The 21,095-nt window shown below is 36.8% G+C and overlaps 1 protein-coding gene across 2 annotated transcripts in view; it reads right to left on the bottom strand.

Annotated features, from left to right (window-relative positions):
• Nucleotides 1-2,966: 2,966 nt before the first annotated feature.
• The window catches only part of LOC144975435 (4-hydroxybenzoate polyprenyltransferase, mitochondrial-like), a 20,834-nt gene continuing 2,705 nt past the window's right edge, over nt 2,967-21,095 (bottom strand). Inside the window, exons 3-9 of one of the 2 annotated variants that reach the window (XR_013645922.1) lie at nt 18,112-18,278; nt 15,819-15,940; nt 14,710-14,795; nt 12,090-12,223; nt 10,034-10,222; nt 8,122-8,539; nt 2,967-4,505 (exon numbers count right to left, since the gene is read on the bottom strand). Coding sequence is in view for 1 of the 2 variants with exons in the window: in XM_078919499.1 (XP_078775625.1) it covers nt 8,372-8,539; nt 10,034-10,222; nt 12,090-12,223; nt 14,710-14,795; nt 15,819-15,940; nt 18,112-18,278 (866 nt within the window). In the remaining variant the exon portion in view is untranslated. Of the gene's footprint in view, nt 4,506-7,476; nt 8,540-10,033; nt 10,223-12,089; nt 12,224-14,709; nt 14,796-15,818; nt 15,941-18,111; nt 18,279-21,095 lie in introns of those variants that run through there. The other variant, XM_078919499.1, reaches the window with a different exon arrangement.

Raw genomic sequence — 21,095 nt, 5'->3', positions numbered from 1 at the left:
AGAGATGATTTACAAGGAAAAAAATATCTCCCAAAACAACAATGCATTTGACTGTTTCCCTCTCAGCCAGGGTATTGGCTGGGCCAGGACAAAACCAAGTAATCTCATTCCAAGACAAAGACAGAAAGCATGTTGGAAAACAGATATAAGGGGATAGAAGACGCAGTATGTCCCTCTCTGCCCACTATGGGAGGTCAGGAACCCCACCCAGTGCACTCGGTTATCCGACGTGTAAAAATGTTCACGTTGGTCATAATATAATATTAATATCTCACTCAGGCATTTAAAACTTTTAGTCATATAGAAATGTCCACAGGAAACCCAAATAAATGATTTTTATCTATCTCATCTTGCTTTTTCTTAATAATAATAATAATAATAATAATAATAATAATAATAATAATAATAATAATAATAATAATAATAATAATAATAATAATAATAATAATACATAATAATAATAATAATAATAATAATAATAATAATGTTTGTTTGTTGCTTTAGGTCTCTTCCAACACAATTGAGGTTATATGAGAGACCGCTGAAACAAAAAAACAAGCAATCTAACAAAAATAGTACAAATGTAAATCAAAATCATAACCTAAAGATATCATAAGCTAAATTATAAATAACCAAGAACAAACAGGCAGAAGATTTACAGAAAAAAATATCCCCTGTCAAAAATACAATCACAAACCAAAGAAGCAGGATAGGCTAGTAAAGAGAAGAAGAAACGACATCACTATCGGATCGTACACCCATGCGAACATCATAGGTATATGATTCAAGGGTGATGCTCCCATCCAACCACCCGCAATAATAATAATGATAATAATAATAATAATAATAATAATAATAATAATAATAATAATAATAATAATAATAATAATAATAATAATAATAATAATAATAATAAAATAACAATAATAATACTAATACTACTACTACCACTAATAATGATATTAATAATAATAATAAATGGCATTAATATAGCACTTCCCCCCGTTGTCACAGGTGCCAGGTGATTTATAGTGATATAAAACAAAACATATTACAGTAAGACAAGTCGTGTTGATGGAAAAATGATACGAATTCAATTAAACATCGACACAATAATCATATGATAATAGTGTATAGCAACTTATGACGTAAAAAGAGATTTGAAAGTTGTCAATGAATCCAAGCATCTCACATGTGATGGGAGCTCTAGAGTTCCAAAAATGTTAGTTGCTGGTTGTGGTGTTATTGTAATTTAGTAAAGCACTTGCTGGATTTTAGCACACACTATAATACAGCCTGCTGAAGCTGGTTGAACGAATGTATTAGTATTGGTTAGTTAAGGGTTTTACGGCGCTTGCAACATTTTTAGTTTTAGGTCATTTCAGCGCCAGTAAAAAGGAAGAAAATGAGATGGTAAAAAAAAAAAATCTAGATTTACGATAAAAAGCACAAGAGAAAAAGTAAGACAAAGGGTAATGGTTGCTTGTTTTTTTTTGTTTTTTTTTACGACGCTTGCAACACATTTAGGTCATAGCAGCGCCAGCAACAAGGATGAAAACTGGATAGTAAAAACATTCTAGATGTACATTAAAAGGACTTGAGGAAAAAGTAAGACAAAGGGGTATGGTACAAGAGCACACTATCCGTGTACTTAGTTTGAAATTACCTAAATGTTTCACCCAGACACGAGCACACGATCCACTAAGAGAAATACACTGTTGTTTATTTCTTGTTTTTAAGGGTTTTACGGCGCTTGCAACACATTTAGGTTATATTAGCGCCAGTAAAAAGGAAGAAAACGGGATAGTAAAAAGTTCTATAAATACAGTTAAAGCACCCAAGAAAAAGTAATACATAGGGGAACTGGGAACAAATATGGTTCAGATGTAGATTCCAAGAGCATATCACCAATGCACTTAGTTTGAGATCACCTATAAGTCTCATCCGGACACAAACACAAAACCCAACAAAGAGGAATACACTCAAATGCTTACATTATACATTCAAAATAACAAATATAATAATACATAACAGAGAGATGATTTAAAAGGAAAAAAAAAATATCTTCCAAAATAACAACTATGCATTTGACTGTTTACCTCCCAGCTAGGACTCCGGCCAGGGTCAGGACAAAACCAATTAATCTCATTCCAAGACAAAGACAGAAAGCATGTTGGAAAACAGACATAGGGGGATAGAAGACACAGTATGTACCTCCCTGCCCACTATGGGAGGTCAGGAACCCCGCCCAGGGAGAAATACACTCAAATGTTAACAAATCATATGTTAAAAGTAAAAAAAATAACTACATAACAGGGAGATGATTTACAAGGAAAAAATATCACCTCCCAAAACTATAACTATACATTCAACTGTTTCCCTCCCAGCCAAGGACTCCAGCCAGGGTCAGGACTAAACTAAGTAATCTCATTCCAAGACAAAGACAGAAAGCAATTGGAAAACAGATACAGGGGGATAGAAGACACAGCAAGTACCTCCATGCCCACTATGGGAGGTCAGGAACCCCACCTAGCGGGAATGGTTCAAAGAGGGAACATGTAGAATCCAATAAGCACACTATCAGTGTACTTAGTTTGAGATCACATAAAAGTCTCATCCAGACACAAGCACAAGATCCCCACTCAAATGTTTACAATTCTTTATAATGATAATTAAAACAAACAAAATTTTTTTTTTTTAAATACATAACAGAGAGATGATTTACAAAGAAAAAACAAACAAATCTCCCCAAATTATAACTATTCATTTGACTGCTTCCCTCCCAGCCAAGGATTCCGGCCAGGGCCGAACAAAACCAAGTACTCTCATTCCAAGACAAAGATAGAAAGTTGGAAAATATATTATATAGGGGAGAGAAGACACAGTAAGTGACCTCCCCCCTGCCCAATATCACTATGGTAGGACAAAAAACCCCACCCAGATATACTCACTTTCGAATGCAATGCTGTTATAACAAATAATTAATTTATTAACATCAATATATAATATATACAATATAGAATAAAATAACACTTGACTGTTTCACTCCAAGCATAGGATCCAAGTCAGGGCTAGGGCAAACAAATTTATCACATTTCATAATAAGGACAAACACAGCAAAAAAAATCAAAACAAAACAAAAAAAAACGTAATCTATTATGTAGCGCAATATCCACTTATCAGATTCATAAATCCTTTACAAAGGGTCCCTGACCAACAGCAACACGTAACATGTAGAAGGAGACATGGTGTCTGTCAGACGATATTACAATTTTTTTCGACAGAGCCAACATTCTTTTGACACCTGGGTACTCATTTTACATCAAAGTAAGTTGAGAGAATGTGAGTAGAGAGCCTTTTCCAAGGATTCAAATATGAGCCGAGAGAGGCTCGAACCCAGGATCTTCCAATCTGAAAGCGAGTATCATACCACAAGACCACATATTCACACACAAGCAAGAGAAAATGGATGGATGGGAATACAGAGATGCCCTTTGCTAAAATTAAAAAAAAAAAGCCTGAAAATTTTTCTCATAAAGAGCATATAATATATGAAAATATTTCGTGCAAACCTCTTCATCAAATGGTTTAACCTTAAACTCAAAGAAAAGGATATATATTCACCATACATATTCATCAAGCTTCCCTCCCCCCTAGCCCTCTCCTTAACATTACCAGCCATTTTCAGAATTATCCCCAAAACTTCACACCCACCCAACACAAAAACAGACATTTCTTACTCAAACAGAAAAGCAACAAGCACACTCTATACAAAATATTGTTTGGCAATATGAGCTCTATTACAGGATGTCAAGTTTTTATAGCTATAGCAAAAAGAAATGAAATCTGATGAGAAAAGTGACGGTTATATCGTAACAAATGTGACGACTTTCCAATAGGTGGTATGGAGAGGGTTAAACAACCAATTCTTTCATCTTTTAAAAAATTAACTCACCAACACTGAACAAGGTCAGCCGGAAAATTTTAAAAAGCCTCCTTTTCTTTTTGGCCAGAAAAGGGCACACCTGGTAGAGATAGCAAAAGATGACATCAATGACCCTTATCAAAAGTTTCTACTCACGAGATCAAAAAAAAAAAAAAATAGAAAGAGAAAAAAGAAAAAAAGTCCTTCAGAGCCCATGGAGACAGAGTTTATCCTGGTTTCGATTGTGTGAAACAGATAATAGCAATTGCTTGCTCCCCTTTGGATAGAACGCTAGTCTATCACAAAGTACTTTTTGCCAGATCTAATAGACCCAGCTACCCAATTAGGGGCAGCGTGGCTCAGCGGTACGGTCATTGCTTCGTACCCGAAAGGTACAGAGTTCAATCACCCACCGCTTCGCTGTGTGGCCTTGAGCAAGTCACCTCGCCCTAGCTCACTTTGCGTGATGCCTGGGTATATAACAGTAACAGTCCTCCCTTGGAATAGACCCTAAAGACAAATTTCCCAATGGGGATGAATAAAGGAAATTTTTTTTTTTTAATCTATTTATTATTTAGTGCTGGGGGGGGGGACGGAGGGTCAGAAAATTTTTTGGAATGATTTGATTGTGAAGTGAGTGCTATTGAGCTATTGGGAACACCCCCCCCCCCCCCCCTCCCGGGATCATTTCTGTGACAATTTTAGGTTTACAATGCTTACAAGTATTGATATCACACTTCAACAAGATCATAAACTACATTATTTCTTGAATAAAAAAACAAAAACGAGAGCATTTAAAAAGTGCTTTATCAACTAAACAGCAACACTTAACACATAGGACCAGACCGGACTCCTGTTATACGATAAGACGATAAAACAATGTTTATTTGGACAGAGATAACGCTGTTAACAGCCTGGTACTCATTTTACACCTAAGTTCAAATAGAGAAGATGAGTAAAGAGCCTTTTCCAAGGACTTAACTATGCGCTGCTCAGAATAGTACATGAGCTTGAGCTTTTTTATTTTTTTAATATAGTGCAATATCCACTAAACGTGCTCAAAGCGCTTTACAAAGGGTCCCTGACTAACAGCAACACACAACATATAGAACGAGACATGACGCCTGTTAGGTGATATTACAATTTTTCTGACAGAGACAACACTGTTAACGGCCAGGTACTCATTTTAAAGAGCCTTTTCCAAGGACTCAAGAATGTGCCGAGTGAGGCTCGAACCCAGGACGTTCCAATCTGTAAGTGAGTGTCATACCGTACAACTAGAACACATTGCTGCACATCCTTAATAAGAATCAACATTCTTCATTGTCTGAAGATAAAAATATCAAATCTGTCGTAGATTTCATGCAATCATATAAAACAACCAGGCATTTTTTATCCAATTGAAGGGTTTAGTTCAATTCCGTTCTCAAATCCAGTTTAGACCTGTAAATGAGCTCTATAAAAATTGACTGAAACTGAAACTCTTCGTAATTCGTCGTAGCGGTAAAATCCAAAGAATCAAAATGAAAGGTAAACAGCAAGCTCACTTGAGCAAAGCAATGGCAGAAAACTAAATTGCGAGGGAATTAATTAGGCTAATTACCATTGTTCCTTGTAATTAGGTACCCAATCAGTGAAGAAACTTAGAAACGGTCAACCAGTTTGTTTACAACATGAGGTAATCGAGATGTGCTTGTAGCAATCATTTAACTTTCGATTTGAAGGTGTCTACATAACGAACTTCCGGTGTTTCAAATTTTTCTTTCTCATACTATTCCTGTCCTTCAAGTAAATGTGGTCAATTTTGGCTTAGACGAAACAGTGAAATTTATCGCTCGGCGGCTCAGTTAAAATTGGCTACGACAGGTTTCGAAAATGAAAAAATAATTTCACGAAGGCTGTGTGAAAATACACTGGGGTGTGTTCAGACACGGCAATTCTAAAAAGCGTTGCTTAGCCTTGGCAATATATATCCATCATTAATATAAACGGCCCATGAGCTATGCGTGGGGCTGTGGAACATTCCTAGTTAACTTTACAGTCAATCGACTACGATTCATGAATTCTTTCTTTATTCATTTCTTTCTTCCCTTTTTAAAAATATTTGAATTTGACAAATTGACTGATTTCAGTTAATTGACTGAGAATTTACAGGTCTACCAGTTTGATTGTTTCTAGATGCGACCGACAAGAGCGATGATGATGATGTTTGTTTTTGTTTTTAAGGGTTTTACGGCGCTTGCAACACATTTAGGTCATATCAGTGCCAGTAAAAAGGAAGAAAATGGGATAGTAGAAAGTTCTAGAATTACAATTAAAGCACCCAAGAGAGAGGAAGACAAAGGGGAACTGGGAACAAATAGGGATCAGATGTAGATTCCAAGAGCATACCATCAATGTACTTAGTCTGGGATCACCTATAAGTTTCACCTAGACACAAGCACAAGATCCAACAAAGAGAAATACACTCAAATGCTTACATTTCATTATACATTAAAAATAACATATATAATAATATATAACAGAGAGATGATTTACAAGGAAAAAAATATCATCTCCCAAAACAATAACTATGCATTTGACTGTTTCTCTCTCAGTAAGGCCAACATGCCGGGGCCAGGACAAAACTTAGTAATCTCATTCCAAGACAAAGACAGAAAGCAAGTTGGAAAACAGATACAGGGGGATAGAAGACACAGTAAGTACCTCCCTGCCCACTATGGGAGATGATGATGATGCCAATGATCTAGAACGTCAAATTGATGAACCAGTTAATATTTCTTCTCTGCCAATAATCAATAAAACTGTCATCTGCATTTTTTGCCAAATTGGGACCTAAAATTTGCCAAAATTTGCCCAAAAAACCCCCAAAATTTGCCAAGAAATTTGCCAAAAAATTTGCCGAGGAGAACTAAGCATTTCAGTAAAAATTAACACACGATAAAGAAAAAATAAATATAAAAGACAATTTATTACATTTAAGGAGGCGACATTATGAATAGCGTTGTTACAAAGATTTTAAAGGATCATTATCCGTAGAGAGTAGCTTCCCTTGGTTTGGGCCCAGGCAACGCTGCACCATTTCTCAAGTTTCGCACTTTTTTTTTTCGTTATTTTGTTTTCGCTTCTTTTTTTTCTCAAAATTTGTCACGCGATTTGCCAATTTTCCCTAAATTTGCCACGATTTGCCAATTTTGGGGAATTTGCCAAAATTTGCGGATCGCCCTGATATTTGCGGCCGCAAATTGCCATTTGTGGCCGCAAAAAATGCAGATGACAGACAAAAGATGCATAAGTTTGGACAGAGAAGAAAACTAATGAAGAAGTATTAGAGCAAGCTGAAACTAAAAGGTTAGGGGACGGTGGGGACCGATGGTCATAGGGGACCAAAGGGCCACCCCCTCTATCCAGAACAGAAATTGAGTTATGGTTTTTAATCACCCATGTTTATGATTGTAGTGCTCTCCCTTGAACCCATGCTTGATTATAGCTTTCTATGTGGGAAGAGAAGCTCAGCTGCTGTCAAGAACGAAAATTAAACTTTCAAGGTAAACTTTTCAACTTCTTTAATTTTTAAGCTAATTCGTACAATAAGAAAAAGACAAATGCAATTTTTAGGGCACATAAATCGACATAAATATATTGAACATCTTGCTCTCACAGGAAAGATAGAAGGTAAAAAGAGTATAGGTAGACCAAGAAAAACAAATTTGAATAGTTTGAACAGCTGGATGACAAGGAAAGAGAAGAGTAATATTAGTTTTCTGAGGTTATCTGTGATCAGAGAGATGAATGGCGTACCATGATCACCGAAGTCTAGCACAGACTTGGTACTTGAAGAAGAAGAAGAAGTTTGAACTGGCGATTTACTGAAAAAAAATAAAATCCACTGTGCTGACTTGATTAGTGGCCGCACTGGACCTGTGCACGGTGCAGAATTAGAATGAACCCCTTTGAAAAGTCGGTTATCTTGCATTATAGAAAAGGCTTTGAAAAAGTTAATTGATCAATGTTTTTTAATTTGATGGACACATTCTACTTAAAACTCATCAATTTTTAAAGATTAGAACCAAGCAAAACACGGACCATGGGATGGTCCCAATAGCTCGGGTAGTAGAGCACTCGTCTCAAACGGAGAGGATACCAGGTGAGGTCGAGATTTTTTTCACCCCCCCCCCCCCCCCCCCCCTATACACCTAGCAGTGATTGGGTGGTTGGATGTGTTAGAAGTACTATGCAATAGCTAGAATCCTATCCAAATGGTAGCAGGCGATTGCTATTGGCCATTTCACGCTATAAAAACTGGGATAAACCCCAGCTCCATGGACCTTATGGCCCTGAGGAACTCCTTGAAACACGGCCAAGAATTTGTTTTAAAAAAATATGTGAACATAGGGGCGTGAGTTTAAAAAAATTATGGGATAACCTTCTTGTCTTTAAAAACTATCACACGAGCAGAACAGGCCCTTCTATTTTCTCTTCCTTCTCCTCCACGTCCTTTGGTTTTGCCAAATTTCCAAGCATGATGGTCATGAACATGAGAAGACCAATGTAGAAATGGAATCGGAAAGCATCCCCGCAAGCCTGGGGATTGTCAATGTCTAGCCGATACAGCTGGAAATCAGATTAATTCAAAAGTAAGATTAATGAGACCAGAATGACGATAATGATAATAATAATGATGATAATAATAATAATAATAATAATAATAATAATAATAATAATAATAATAATAATAATAATAATAATAATAATAATAATAATAATAATAATAATAATAATAATAATAATAATATAGCGCCTTTCGTCAAAACCTCAAAGCGCTTTAAAATTCAAATACAATTCAACAAAAATATCAAAACAAAGGGCATCAATACATCAACAATATAAATGTCACATACAATACATTTAAAATTCAATTAAGTAAATATTTTCTGAAATGATATGTTTTCAGGGCTATTTTGAAAATGTCTATTGAGCTCGAAAATCTCACAGATTGAGGGAGATCATTCCAAATCGTGGGTCCGAATTTCATAAGAGACCTATCGCCAAAATATTTAAGTTTAGTTTTAGGAGATGCTAACAACTTTGAATCGTGGGATCTAAGATTTCTCAGAGGTACGTATGGTTGGAGTAAGTGTTGAATGTAGGGAGACAGAAGACTCAAATACACCAAAGCAGATAAGGGCTTTTTATATTCAATTCTAGCCCGGACTGGCAGCCAGTGGAGGATTCGAAGCATGTCCTTTGTATCATCATAATGAGATTTTGTATCATCATAATGAGATTTTCCCAGGACTAACCTAGCCGCACAATTTTGTACTCTCTGGAGGTGGCCAGTCGTTTTAGCACAGCGCTTATAAAACAATGAGGTCATTTTAGGGCTAGTAGACTGGAAGAAATGGGATTCCGGGGGGTGGGGGACAGGAGGCCTGAGGCCTTGAGGTACAGGTGTGCTCGAGGCCAGTGATTGATGTGAAAAGTGACCAAATAGAACCTTACTTGGGCAAACAATACTAAAACTCTGATATCCTTGGAAAAATCATCGGTTTTCAAAATCACAAAAATTCTAACGGACCAGGAAAAATTTAAAATAGATATTAATGTTAATTTTAAATTAATTATAGAAACATTATAATTATAATTCTCTGTGTGGCCAGTTTTGGCCAAATTGGCCAGGCCAATGGCTATCTGGCAGCCATGGTAAGTATCTCAGTCAATAATTGATATATCGGTATAGAGAATTGAGATCTATTTCAGGCGCCCGATTTCGAACAACTCTCAATCAAGACTTTCCGAGAGTAAATAAAACGCTGTAAATTATATTATCAATCCGTCAAATTGCCACAAATTTTATGCCTGTCCATTTCTGATGATGCCTAACCTACAATAGGCTCAGTATCAATGTCGTCAGCATCAGACGATATTTGGGACTTTTAAAATATTTTTATTTCCGGTGGACTAAATACACAGTTGTTTTTACAGTCCACTGGTGGACTGAAAACACAGTTCCATAATAATAATGATAATAATAATAATAATAAAAATAATAATAATAATAATTATAAAAATGACGATGATGATCATCATCATATCTCTAGAAAATACCTGTGCGACAATGCTTGCAATGGCAATAGTAGAACCCGTGTAGTATGGCCATGTCATGTCCATGCAGTGTCCAACATACAACAAGCCACCAACCATCATTGTGGTGAAGCCAGCAAGCCACGGCTTTGTCTGCTCCCCAAACCTCAAGGCGGTAGATTTTACTCCGATCAGCAAATCGTCACTCTTATCCTACAAAAAAAAACAAAAAAACAAACAAAAAAAAAAAATCAGAACAAATTTAAAAAAAGGATCTTTGCTTTGTAATAGAGGGTACAAAACAGCTCAACGACAGTGCTGCCAACCCTAGCCAATAAAAGTGTGTACACTGAAGTGACAAAATGCGTAAGATTTTGAAAAAAAACCCAACACAATATAAAAAAAGTACAATCCTTCAAAAAAACTGTATTTAGCACTAAATCTGATAAAAGGGCCATACCAGCAAATATTGTAATCAATATTTAAATGAGTAAATAGACTATATAAATAGTATTATTGACTTCCAGAATCCACCAAAATATCTGACATGATTCAGCCAGATAATACTATATTGAAATGAGTTCCATGTTTCGTATTTTGTTAGTTGTTTTGAAACTGTTATTTTAATTCTTTGTAGGCACATTTACTTTTTACAGCACTCTAAGGGTTTAGTATCTACTTTGCCACCCTTTGGATAGGACGCTAGCCTACATTGCAAAATACTTTCCACCATATCTGACAGAACCAGCTACTCAATCACTGCTGGGTGGACAGGGGGTCAGAAAAAAATTCTTGTCTTCACTGAGGATCGATCTCGGACCCTTTGCGTGTGAAGCGAATGCTCTACCAACTGAGCAATTGGGACCCCCCCCCCCCCCCCCGCCTTTCCCAATCGCTGCCTTGTTTAGTTATGTAAATTTTAGAGATATATTAGGCTATGCGGTCTAGTGGTATGACACTCGCTTTCGGATCAGAAGGTTCGAGTCTCACGCTCGGCGCATAGTTGAGTCCTTGGAAAAGGCTCTTTACTCACATTCTCTCACCATACTCAAGTGCAAAATGAGTACCTGGCCGTTAACAGCGTTGTCTTTGTCCGAAAAATTGTAATATCGCCTAACAGGCGTCATATCCCGTCCTACATGTTTAATGTTGCTGTTGACCAAGGACCCCTTGTAAAGTGCTTTGAGCACATTTAGTGGATATTGCGCTATATAAAGCTCAATTTCTTTTTTTTTTTTTTTTTATGGCTATAAGATAATGGATGGGTCCCGAGAGCTCAGTTTGTAGAGCACTCGTTTCATATGTAAGGGACCAGAGATCAATCCCGGGTGCAGTCAGTCAAGATTTTTTCCAACCCCCCCCCCCCCCCCCCCCCCCCCACACCTGCCCACCTAGCAGTGATTGGGTAGCTGGGTCTGTTAGATTTGGTGGAAAGTACTTTGCGATTAACTACGGTCCTATCCAAAGGACAGAAAATTGTCTGTTTTATGCTATAGAAATTGGGATAAAATCCAATTCCATGGGCCGAATTCCTCAGGAGGACTACTTTAAAAACTCTGAGATAACAAATTGTTTATTTGTTTTTAAGGGTTTTACTGCGCTTGCAACATATTTAAGTCATATCAGCGCCAGTAAAAAGGGAGAATATGGGATAGTAAAAAGTTCTAGAGTTACAATTAAAGCACCCAAGACAACGTAAGACAAAGAGGAATGGTACAAATAGAAAATTGGTGTAGATTCCAAGAGCATACCATAAATGTACTTAGTTTGAGATCACCTAAAAGTCTCATCCAGACACGAGCACAGGTCCCTACTAAGAGGAATACACTCAAAATGCTTACACTATAAATTCAAAACAACAAATATAATAATACATAACAGAGATGACTATACATTTGACTGTTTCCCTCTCAGCCATGGTATCCGGCCAGGGCCAGGAAGTAATCTCATTCCAAGACAAAGACAAAAAGCAAGTTGGAAAACAGATATAGGGGGATAGAAGACACAGTAAAGACCTCCCTGCCCACTATGAGAGGTCAGGAACCCCACCCAGCTGAGATAGCAAAGGTTATGGTCCTACCTGGTGGGCGTAGATTGTGTCATATATCATGGTCCACATATGGCACAGGAAATACAGGGGTAAGCATATGGACCAGTCGCAGCTACCCCGCACCGCTGCCCAGCCCAACAATGCTCCGTAATTGAATGCAAAGCCTGTACATCAATGTTACAGATAAAATCAATAGGAAACTAAAAGGTGAAGTCAAAAAAATTGGTTCCAATCTCATTGGAAGTGTAAAGCCAGTCTTCTGGAGGACTGGATATACACATACATTGTGTCATCGACAGTCTGGTTTATGAATGACGCCATCTTATTTTCTAGCCTAAATATAGTAGTAGTAGTAGTAGTAGTAGTAGTAGTAGTAGTAGTAGTAGTAGTAGTAGGACTGGATATACACATACATTGTGTCATCGACAGTCTGGTTTATGAATGACGCCATCTTATTTTCTAGCCTAAATATAGTAGTAGTAGTAGTAGTAGTAGTAGTAGTAGTAGTAGTAGGACTGGATATACACATACATTGTGTCATCGACAGTCTGGTTTATGAATGACGCCATCTTATTTTCTAGCCTAAATATAGTAGTAGTAGTAGTAGTAGTAGTAGTAGTAGGACTGGATATACACATACATTGTGTCATCAGCAGTCTGGTTTATGAATGACGCCATCTTACTTTCTAGCCTAAATATATACGAGTATATGCTGGGCGTCAATAATAATAAGAAGAATAATGAAATTTATTTATATTGCGCCCAATCCTCCATACAATAAAGCTCTAGGCGCATAATAATTGCATCAATCCATTCTAATTTCTCTCTCTCTCTCTCTCTTTCTCACAATCTGTCTCTATCACTATCTCTCTCCCTTTCTTATCCATCCTCTCTCTTTCTCTCTCACATACACACACACATAAACTTTCCACCATCCAACTATCTACCAATATAACATATTATAAAAAAATAAAATAAAATAATAATAATAATAATATATATATATATATATATATATATATATATATATATATATATATATATATATAATATATATATACATATATATAATATAAAACATGACGCATTCCTGTGACCATCGTCTGCTCAAATAAAACAAATAATAGATTAAGAATTCCCGAACTAAATAAGTTTTAAAAGATCATCCATTCTTTTCTACGTCCTGCAATCTTAAGAATCTGCCTATACATCCTCTTACTAAAATAATTGTAATCTATTGATAGTTAGTCCTCCAAAGGACTGGTTACATACACACTTCCAATGATTTTGGAACTGGAAGAGTAGAAGGTGTGACAATTTTAATGGTAATTAACTACATATGATATGATATGACACATACTCACAAAGAAATAAAAAAATTTGGGAAGATTTGTCAATTCTTCAAAAACGATCTAAAAATCTTTTTAAAGGACACAATAATTGTGATAAACAAATTTAATGAATGAATCTTATTACAAGTTTCAATTATTCAGATCAATGCTTTACAACAATTGTGTTCTAAAAATAAAACTTTATCGGATACATTGTTTGTTATACATTATAAAATACCAACAATAAAAAAAAAATGTAAAAGGGGCTTCAATTGAATTTATGAATACAGATGATGAGAGGCATTTCGAGTTTCCTCTTCGTCAATTAAACACGATGAATGAGATTTAAAAGACAAATATTTCAGGTTTCCCCTTAGTCAACAAAACACAATGAATGAGATTTTAAAGACAAACATTTTGGGTTCCCCTTTGTCAACAAAACACGATGAATGAGACTTTAAAGACAAAAATTTCTGGTTTCCCCTTAGTCAACAAAACACAATGGATGAGACTTTAAAGAAAAACATTTTAAGTTTCCCCTTTGTCAATAAAACATGATGAATGAGACTTTAAAGACAAACATTTCGGGTTTCCCCTTATTCAACAAAACACAAAGAATGAGACTTTAAAGACAAATATTTCGGATTTCCCCTTTGTCAACAAAACACGATGAATGAGATACTAAAGACGAACGTTTCAGTTTTCCCCTTTGTCAAATGCTTGTTGCAGGAAGTTTCAGGCTTGACAGTAACACCTGTCCAGGCTATTTGCGTCCTTTGGCCTTGCAAATCTGACTTTGGCCGGCTTTTCTGCTAGAATGTGCTTCCTTAGTCTTTAGTCATCCAAGTTTTGCTCAAAAGGCAACATCGGTGTGATTTCTGAGTGTACTTTTAAGCTTGAGCTTTTATATAGCGAAATATCCACTAAACATGCTCAAAGCGCTTTACAAGAGGTCCCTAGCCAACAGCAACACTTAACATATAGGACAAGACATATATGCTTGTTAGGCGATATTACAATTTTTTTTTTGGACAGGCAAAACGCTGTTAACAAACAGGTACTCATTTTACACTTGAGTACGATGAGAGAATGTGAGTAAATAGCCTTTTGTAAGGACTTAACTATGCGCTGCTTGTGACTCAAACCCAGGACCATCCGATCCGAAGGCAATTCTTATACCACTAAACCACATAGACAGGTAGCCCGCAAAAGCTTATAATTCGTGTCCAACCATGACTTTTATTTTAAAAGGAATTGTGTCTTGTGTGTGTGTGTGTGTTGGTGTGAGCTTAGATAAAACAACAAACTCTCAAACATACCCAAAACAATCTGAGGCCAATAAGTAAATCTCTTGAATGCAGGATAAGTTATCACAATGCCCATGGACGCCGCACCTAAGCAAATTCTGGGAAAAACAAAAACAAAAACAAAATGAAAACAAAAAAAAATTGAGCTTTTATATAGCGCATTATCCACTAAACATGCTTTACAAGGGATCCCTAGCCAACAGCAACACTTAACATTTAGCACGAGACATAACGCCTGTTAGATGATACAGTAACAATTATTTTCTCTGACAGAGACAATGGTGTTAACAGCTGGGCACACATATTACATCTAGGAATGATACATCCAAGAGAATGTGAGCAAAGAGCCTTTGCCAAGGACTCAACTATGCACCGCTTGAGACTCGAACCCAGGACCTTCCGATCTGAAAACGAGTGTCACACCACCAGACCGCATAGACAAAAAATACCACCAATAATAATAATAATAATAATAATAATAATAATAACAATAATAATAATAATAATATTAATAATAATAATAATGTGTTGAATCTGAGGCACATTCAAGGAAAATGGAGGCTGCCATGGCACATTAAGGTAAAGCTTGAGAAGATGTCGTAGATAAATACAGGCAGAGACGCTTCATTGTCACTGCTCTCTGAGTGAAAACAGAGATATAATGTCGATTAAAAAACAAAAAGCAAAGAAAAACACACCAAAAAAAAAAAAAAAACACACACACCAAAAAAACAAAAAAACAACAAAAATTTAAAAACTCGAGATTTTATTTTGCGCACTATCCACTAAACATGCTCAAAGCACTTTACAAGGGGTCCCTAGTCTACAGCAACTCTTAACATGTGGAACGAGACATGATGCCTGTTAGACTATATTACATTTTTTTTTCGGACAGAGACAACGCTGTTAACGGCCAGATACTCATTTTACACCTGAATATGGTGAGAGAACGTGCGTAAAGAGCCTTTTCCACTGACTCAACTCCAGTACCTTTGGATCTGATGGCGAGCGTCATACAACCATTAGACCACATAGTCGTACTTAGGGCAATTTTACTCCTCACCTTTCAATGGTAAATATTTAAAAAAAAAAAGATTTCTATGAAATAAATGAATACTTACGAGTACCAATTAAGCTGACAAAGAATAGCCAAAGAAATGGCGAGCTGTGATCCTAAAAAGACAAAAGCTTGTGGAAATGAAACCTTCCCTGAGGTGAGTGGTCTCCCCCTAGTTCGTTCCACCTGTCAGATATCACCCAAAAAATGTTTTTTTAAGCAAACAGTTTATAAAAAACTGCCAATCAAAAGACAATAAACAAGATTCATTTGACTACTACTAGGTTGCCTGAAGCATGGTTTGTAAAGGTATTCTTTAGTGTTGATCATAACAAAAGTGAAAAAGGAGAAAATTTTTGAACGATTGCCTTTAAGCTCCATTTTTACTGCACTAACCCCCACCCCTATTAGGGCAATTGAGATGATAAACTGTCTCTGACTTTGATACTCTAGCTAGTAGTAGTATCGTATGGTGGGGTCACACTTTCAGATCTGTCGCGTCGAGCCAAGCCTTGAATTCATCTTCACATTTGTGAATGGTTTCATAACCTCCATTCAGCTTGGTAACAGGACAGTGGAGCACAAGGTGATCTACATCTTGGGGGTCAGTTTGGCATTTGGGGCATTCTGTTGAGTTGTTTAGACCCCATTTGTTCATTTTTGCGGCTGTTTTCGCATGTCTGGAGCGTAGCCTATTTGCGGCCACCCAGTATTTCCTACCAAGCTGTGAGCCAGGAATTTCATTGGTAGGGTCTTCAATAATTTGGCCTCCTGTTGGGGTATTATTTGCCCATTCTTTTCTCCATTCATCAGTGATGCTGTAGTAATCTTTCTTTGAGAGGTAGAAAGGGGATCTGGATTTTAATCTTGAGCAGGTAGGGGCATTTGATATTCTAGCTAACGTGTGGAGAGTGAGAAACTACACCTATTTGTTCCACTACACATCAAGTCTCTCATTGCCAATACATTTGATTAAGGGAAATGTATTTTTTTTTAAAAGGAGGACATTCCTTCTATGACACCAAAAAATTGCGGATTTCAGCAGATCCGAGAGAAAACCATCAGAACTGAATCTATAACAATTAATACATATTATATATTAAATAAAGAATAAATATGTCAGGAAATGTTTTCGTCTTAACTCTCTCCTTACCGATTCTTTTTAGGAGTTTTCTTGAAATGTTTTAATTATCCAAGACGAATAAAATGATAAACTCAAAAGCAATGAGACATATGTCCAGAATGATGTGCCTCATCAAACAACATTAAATATCACAGCTATAACAAAGATTTGTCTTCAAATGTTGTACATTACAATAAATCTGAAATGTTGAATTGCCACAAATGTGACGATTTTCATGTAGTTGGTAAGGAGAGGGTTAAACCCTTCTGCAGCCAAAGTTTCATATGCAACCTACCATTTCAAAATGGTATCATGATAAGATGTATAGGATCCCTAAAATTAAATTTGGAAATAAAATGATGAGAAATAGGACTTTTGAGGTTTTTTTGCAATGTTAGAATTACAATTTATTCTCCTAAATTACGAACAGAAATTTGTCCAAAATTTCATAAAAGTGAGTATAAATAAAATTTCCAGCACCTAGTTCATCCCGAAATAATAACGTTTTGAGTCATATATGAACGGAAGGATTATCTGAAGGAATTTCATAAATAATGTACAGCTTTTCAATCCAGCTGAGCAAGTCATTATTTATGAAGACCAGGGAATAAGTTGAAGTCAATCAATTTACCTGAAAATCACAGTGGTAAAAATTGAGATAAACTAAGTTCCCGGAACACCCTCGTGGTAAGGTTCCAATCCCCCAAATATGAAAAGATTCAAAACACGACAATTCAGTATCACAATTTATTTTGCTTATTTCTCCCAATCCATCTCTGATTAGAAAAACATTTTAAAAAAAAATCCAGGCACAGATTACAAAATGAAAAAAAAAAAAGAAATCCCTCACATTCCGGGAATACCTGGGCAACTGGAGCTTAGTTGGAAAAGACTTCGCCTCACACACAATGGGACAGATATCAATCTCAAGTGCAGAAGAGATTCTTATTTCTTATTCTCTTGTTCAACAAGCTGTAATTAGGTAGCTGGGTCTGTTAGATCTGGTGGAAAATACTTTGTAATTGACAGACACACTATCAAAGGGTAGCAAGCAATTTCAATTATCCATTTAAATCAGAATAAAATCTGGCCCCATAGGCCTTATGGCTCTTAACAAATGTCTCATTTAGGTAATGTTATGTCCTAGAGTCCTAGAAATCATTGCTACAGCCCTGCAATACATATTGTGTGGATAGATATTATTACATCATTGAATCTCAAGGTTGGCCCTTACTTTATTATCAAAATCTCTGTCCCACATATCATTTATGATACATCCTGCCCCTCGCATGAAGAATGCCCCAGCACCAAAAAGGGCTAACATGTAGAAATCTGGCCAACAGCCGGGTTGAGCTGCCAGAGCAATACTCCACGTACAAGGCCAGTACAGTAACCATGTGCCTAGGGAGGGAAAATAGATTTTAAAATTTCAGACAAAATCAGCTTCAAAGGAAAATAAAGAAATAAACAATCGATAAATAAATAAATGATCAAAGAAATAAAGAAAGAAATAAACAAATCCTGAAATGAACTTGACACATTAATACGACAATTAATGACTTTTAAATCAAAGAAGGATAACTATAACTCAAAAACAAAAGTATGCTTATCTTCAACGACATTTGCATGTGAATCGTAAAACCAAGGCAAGACGAATGAGATGACCGATACAACCAGTGGCAGAGAGAGAGAGAGAGAGAGAGAGAGAGGAGAGAGAGAGAGAGAGGAGAGGAGAGAGAGAGAGAGAGAGAGAGAGAGAGAGAGAGAGAAGAGAGAGAGAGAGAGAGAGAGAGAGAGAGAGAGAGAGAGAGAGAGAGAGAGAGAGAGAGAGAGAGAGAGAGAGAGAGAGAGAGAGAGAGAGAGAGAGAGGAGAGAGAGAGAGAGAGAGAGAGAGAGAGAGAGAGAGAGAGAGAGAGAGAGAGAGAGAAGAGAGAGAGAGAGAGAGAGAGAGAGAGAGAGAGAGAGAGAGAGAGAGAGAGAGAGAGAGAGAGAGAGAAGAGAGAGGAGAGAGAGAGAGAGAGAGAGAGAGGAGAGAGAGAGAGAGAGAGAGAGAGAGAGAGAGAGAGAGAGAGAGAGAGGAGAGAGAGAGAGAGAGAGAGAGAGAGAGAGAGAGAGAGAGAGAGAGAGGAAGAGAGAGAGAGAGAGGAGAGAGAGAAGAGAGAGAGAGAGAGAGAGAGAGAGAGAGAGAGAGAGAGAGAGAGAGAGAGAGAGAGAGAGAGAGAGAGAGAGAGAGAGAGAGAGAGGAGAGAGAGAGAGAGAGAGAGAGAGGAGAGAGAGAGAGAGAGAGAGAGAGAGAGGAGAGAGAGAGAGAGAGAGAGAGAGAGAGAGAGAGAGAGAGAGAGAGAGAGAGAGGAGGGAAGTATTTTGTTTGACCTCACTCACGTACTGTGAGAACAAAACCAAATAACGAAAGACCAAAAAATAATATTGATGAATAAAATAAATAAATAAAATATAACAAAACAATATTATGTGGTAAATGATGAACGATTAAAAATCACTTGAAGTCACTGGTTCAAAAGAAGAAGAGAGAAAATGAGAAAAGAGAGAGAAAAAAAAAAATCTTCCGCAAATGAATGAACTATCAAACTTCATAGGGTTACCTACTTACTTACTTACTTATCCGAACCAGCGACCACTTGAGCTCTAGCCCTTTGGTCTTGTGCCATGATGTAAAAGTTTGACGTCTTTTGTAGTTGTTTCAGGTGACTATAAAGTGTGTTACTGATGCTTGAATAGGGTTACCTACAATTTTTGCTCATGTAATAGACAGAGTAATAGACAGAGTGATTGGGTTTGTACAGTGGTGGTCAGACCACGAGTTGTGGATAAGGTTTCTTACCCACTAATAAAAGGAAGCATGGCATTAGTATACTCATGTATGATCCGTCGTCTCAAAACAGTATTATGTTGGGATGAATCAGACCGCGTTAATGGAATTTAGAATTAAAATGCTAAAAAGTATGAAAGTATATATTTTTCCCATCATATCAGCATGGGGCAGCGTGGCTCAGTATTACGGTCTTTGCTTCATACCCAAAAGGTACTGAGTTCGATCACCCACCGCTGCACTCGGTAGCGTTGAGCAAGTCACCTTGCCCTAGCTCAATTTGTGGCGCTGGTTTATTCCAGTCTGCCCTTGGAATAGACCCTAGAGACAAATTTCCCCTTGAAGAATTTTATCTTTTGTTTAAAAAAAAACAACAAACTAACCCCAAGATTCATATTTCCAACGCAGAAGTCCTCCTGACAAAATACCCCTTTGAGACGGTAGGTCACAAATTTCCCCTTTTGTATTTGTCGACTTCTACCCTATAAATAGATTTGGATGAATAAAAGGTAATTAAATTGCGAAAATAGAATCTAGAAAGTCGCCTAGTTCAAACAGTGACAAAAACGTGACTCAAAAAAGCAGTTTTTTTTTACACATAATTTATTTATTTGCTAAGAAGACAAATAGGTAGAGAAGAGATATTTTTCCCATTATTTCCTTGGAGTATTTACTTCACCTTATTACAAGTACTTCTTTTGTGCCACTCCCCTTGTGTGTGCGAACCTTTTGAGAATGAGTCATTTCTTCCTAATTTACACTAATAATCTGATGGTATCTTTGAAGGTGATAAAACCTGATCAATTTCATACATACACCAGCAAGCTATACAACAGCAAACCACACTATGAGAATGATTCCCTGCATCCTGTATGCTTTTGTGCGGCTATGTGGTCTTGTGGTATGACACTTGCCTTTGGATTGGAAGGTCATGGGTTCGAGTACCGCTCTGAGTGGTGTAGAGTTGGGTTCTTGGAAAAGGCTCTTTACTCACAATCTGTCACAGTAAGCAGGTGTAAAATGACTACATGACCGTTAACAGCGTTATCTCTGTTGGAAGAAAATTTTGTAATATCACCTAACAGGCGTCATGTCTCATCCTACATGTTAGGTGTTGCTGTTGGCTAGGGACCTCCTGTAATGCGCTTTGAGCATGTTTAGTGGATATTGCTCTATATAAAAGCTCAAAGCTCAAGTTCAAACATACCAGCAACTTACACAACAGCAAACCACACAACAAGAATGGTTCCCTGCACACAATGACAGTACAAAAGCTTAAGTAGCGCTGATCGATTGCAGTTCAATGCAATGGATTTTGAGATTACACATAAATTTATAGAAGGAAACAAAGAACAAAATTTTGAAAAAAAAAAAAAAATAAATAAAAG

Source organism: Berghia stephanieae, chromosome 6, assembly GCF_034508935.2.
Source record: "Berghia stephanieae isolate SIO BIC M18660-M18661 chromosome 6, UCSD_Bste_1.3, whole genome shotgun sequence".
NCBI lineage: Eukaryota > Metazoa > Mollusca > Gastropoda > Nudibranchia > Aeolidiidae > Berghia > Berghia stephanieae.
The sequence above is the reverse complement of the archived record's forward strand: the minus strand, read 5'-3'. Positions and strand labels throughout refer to the sequence as shown.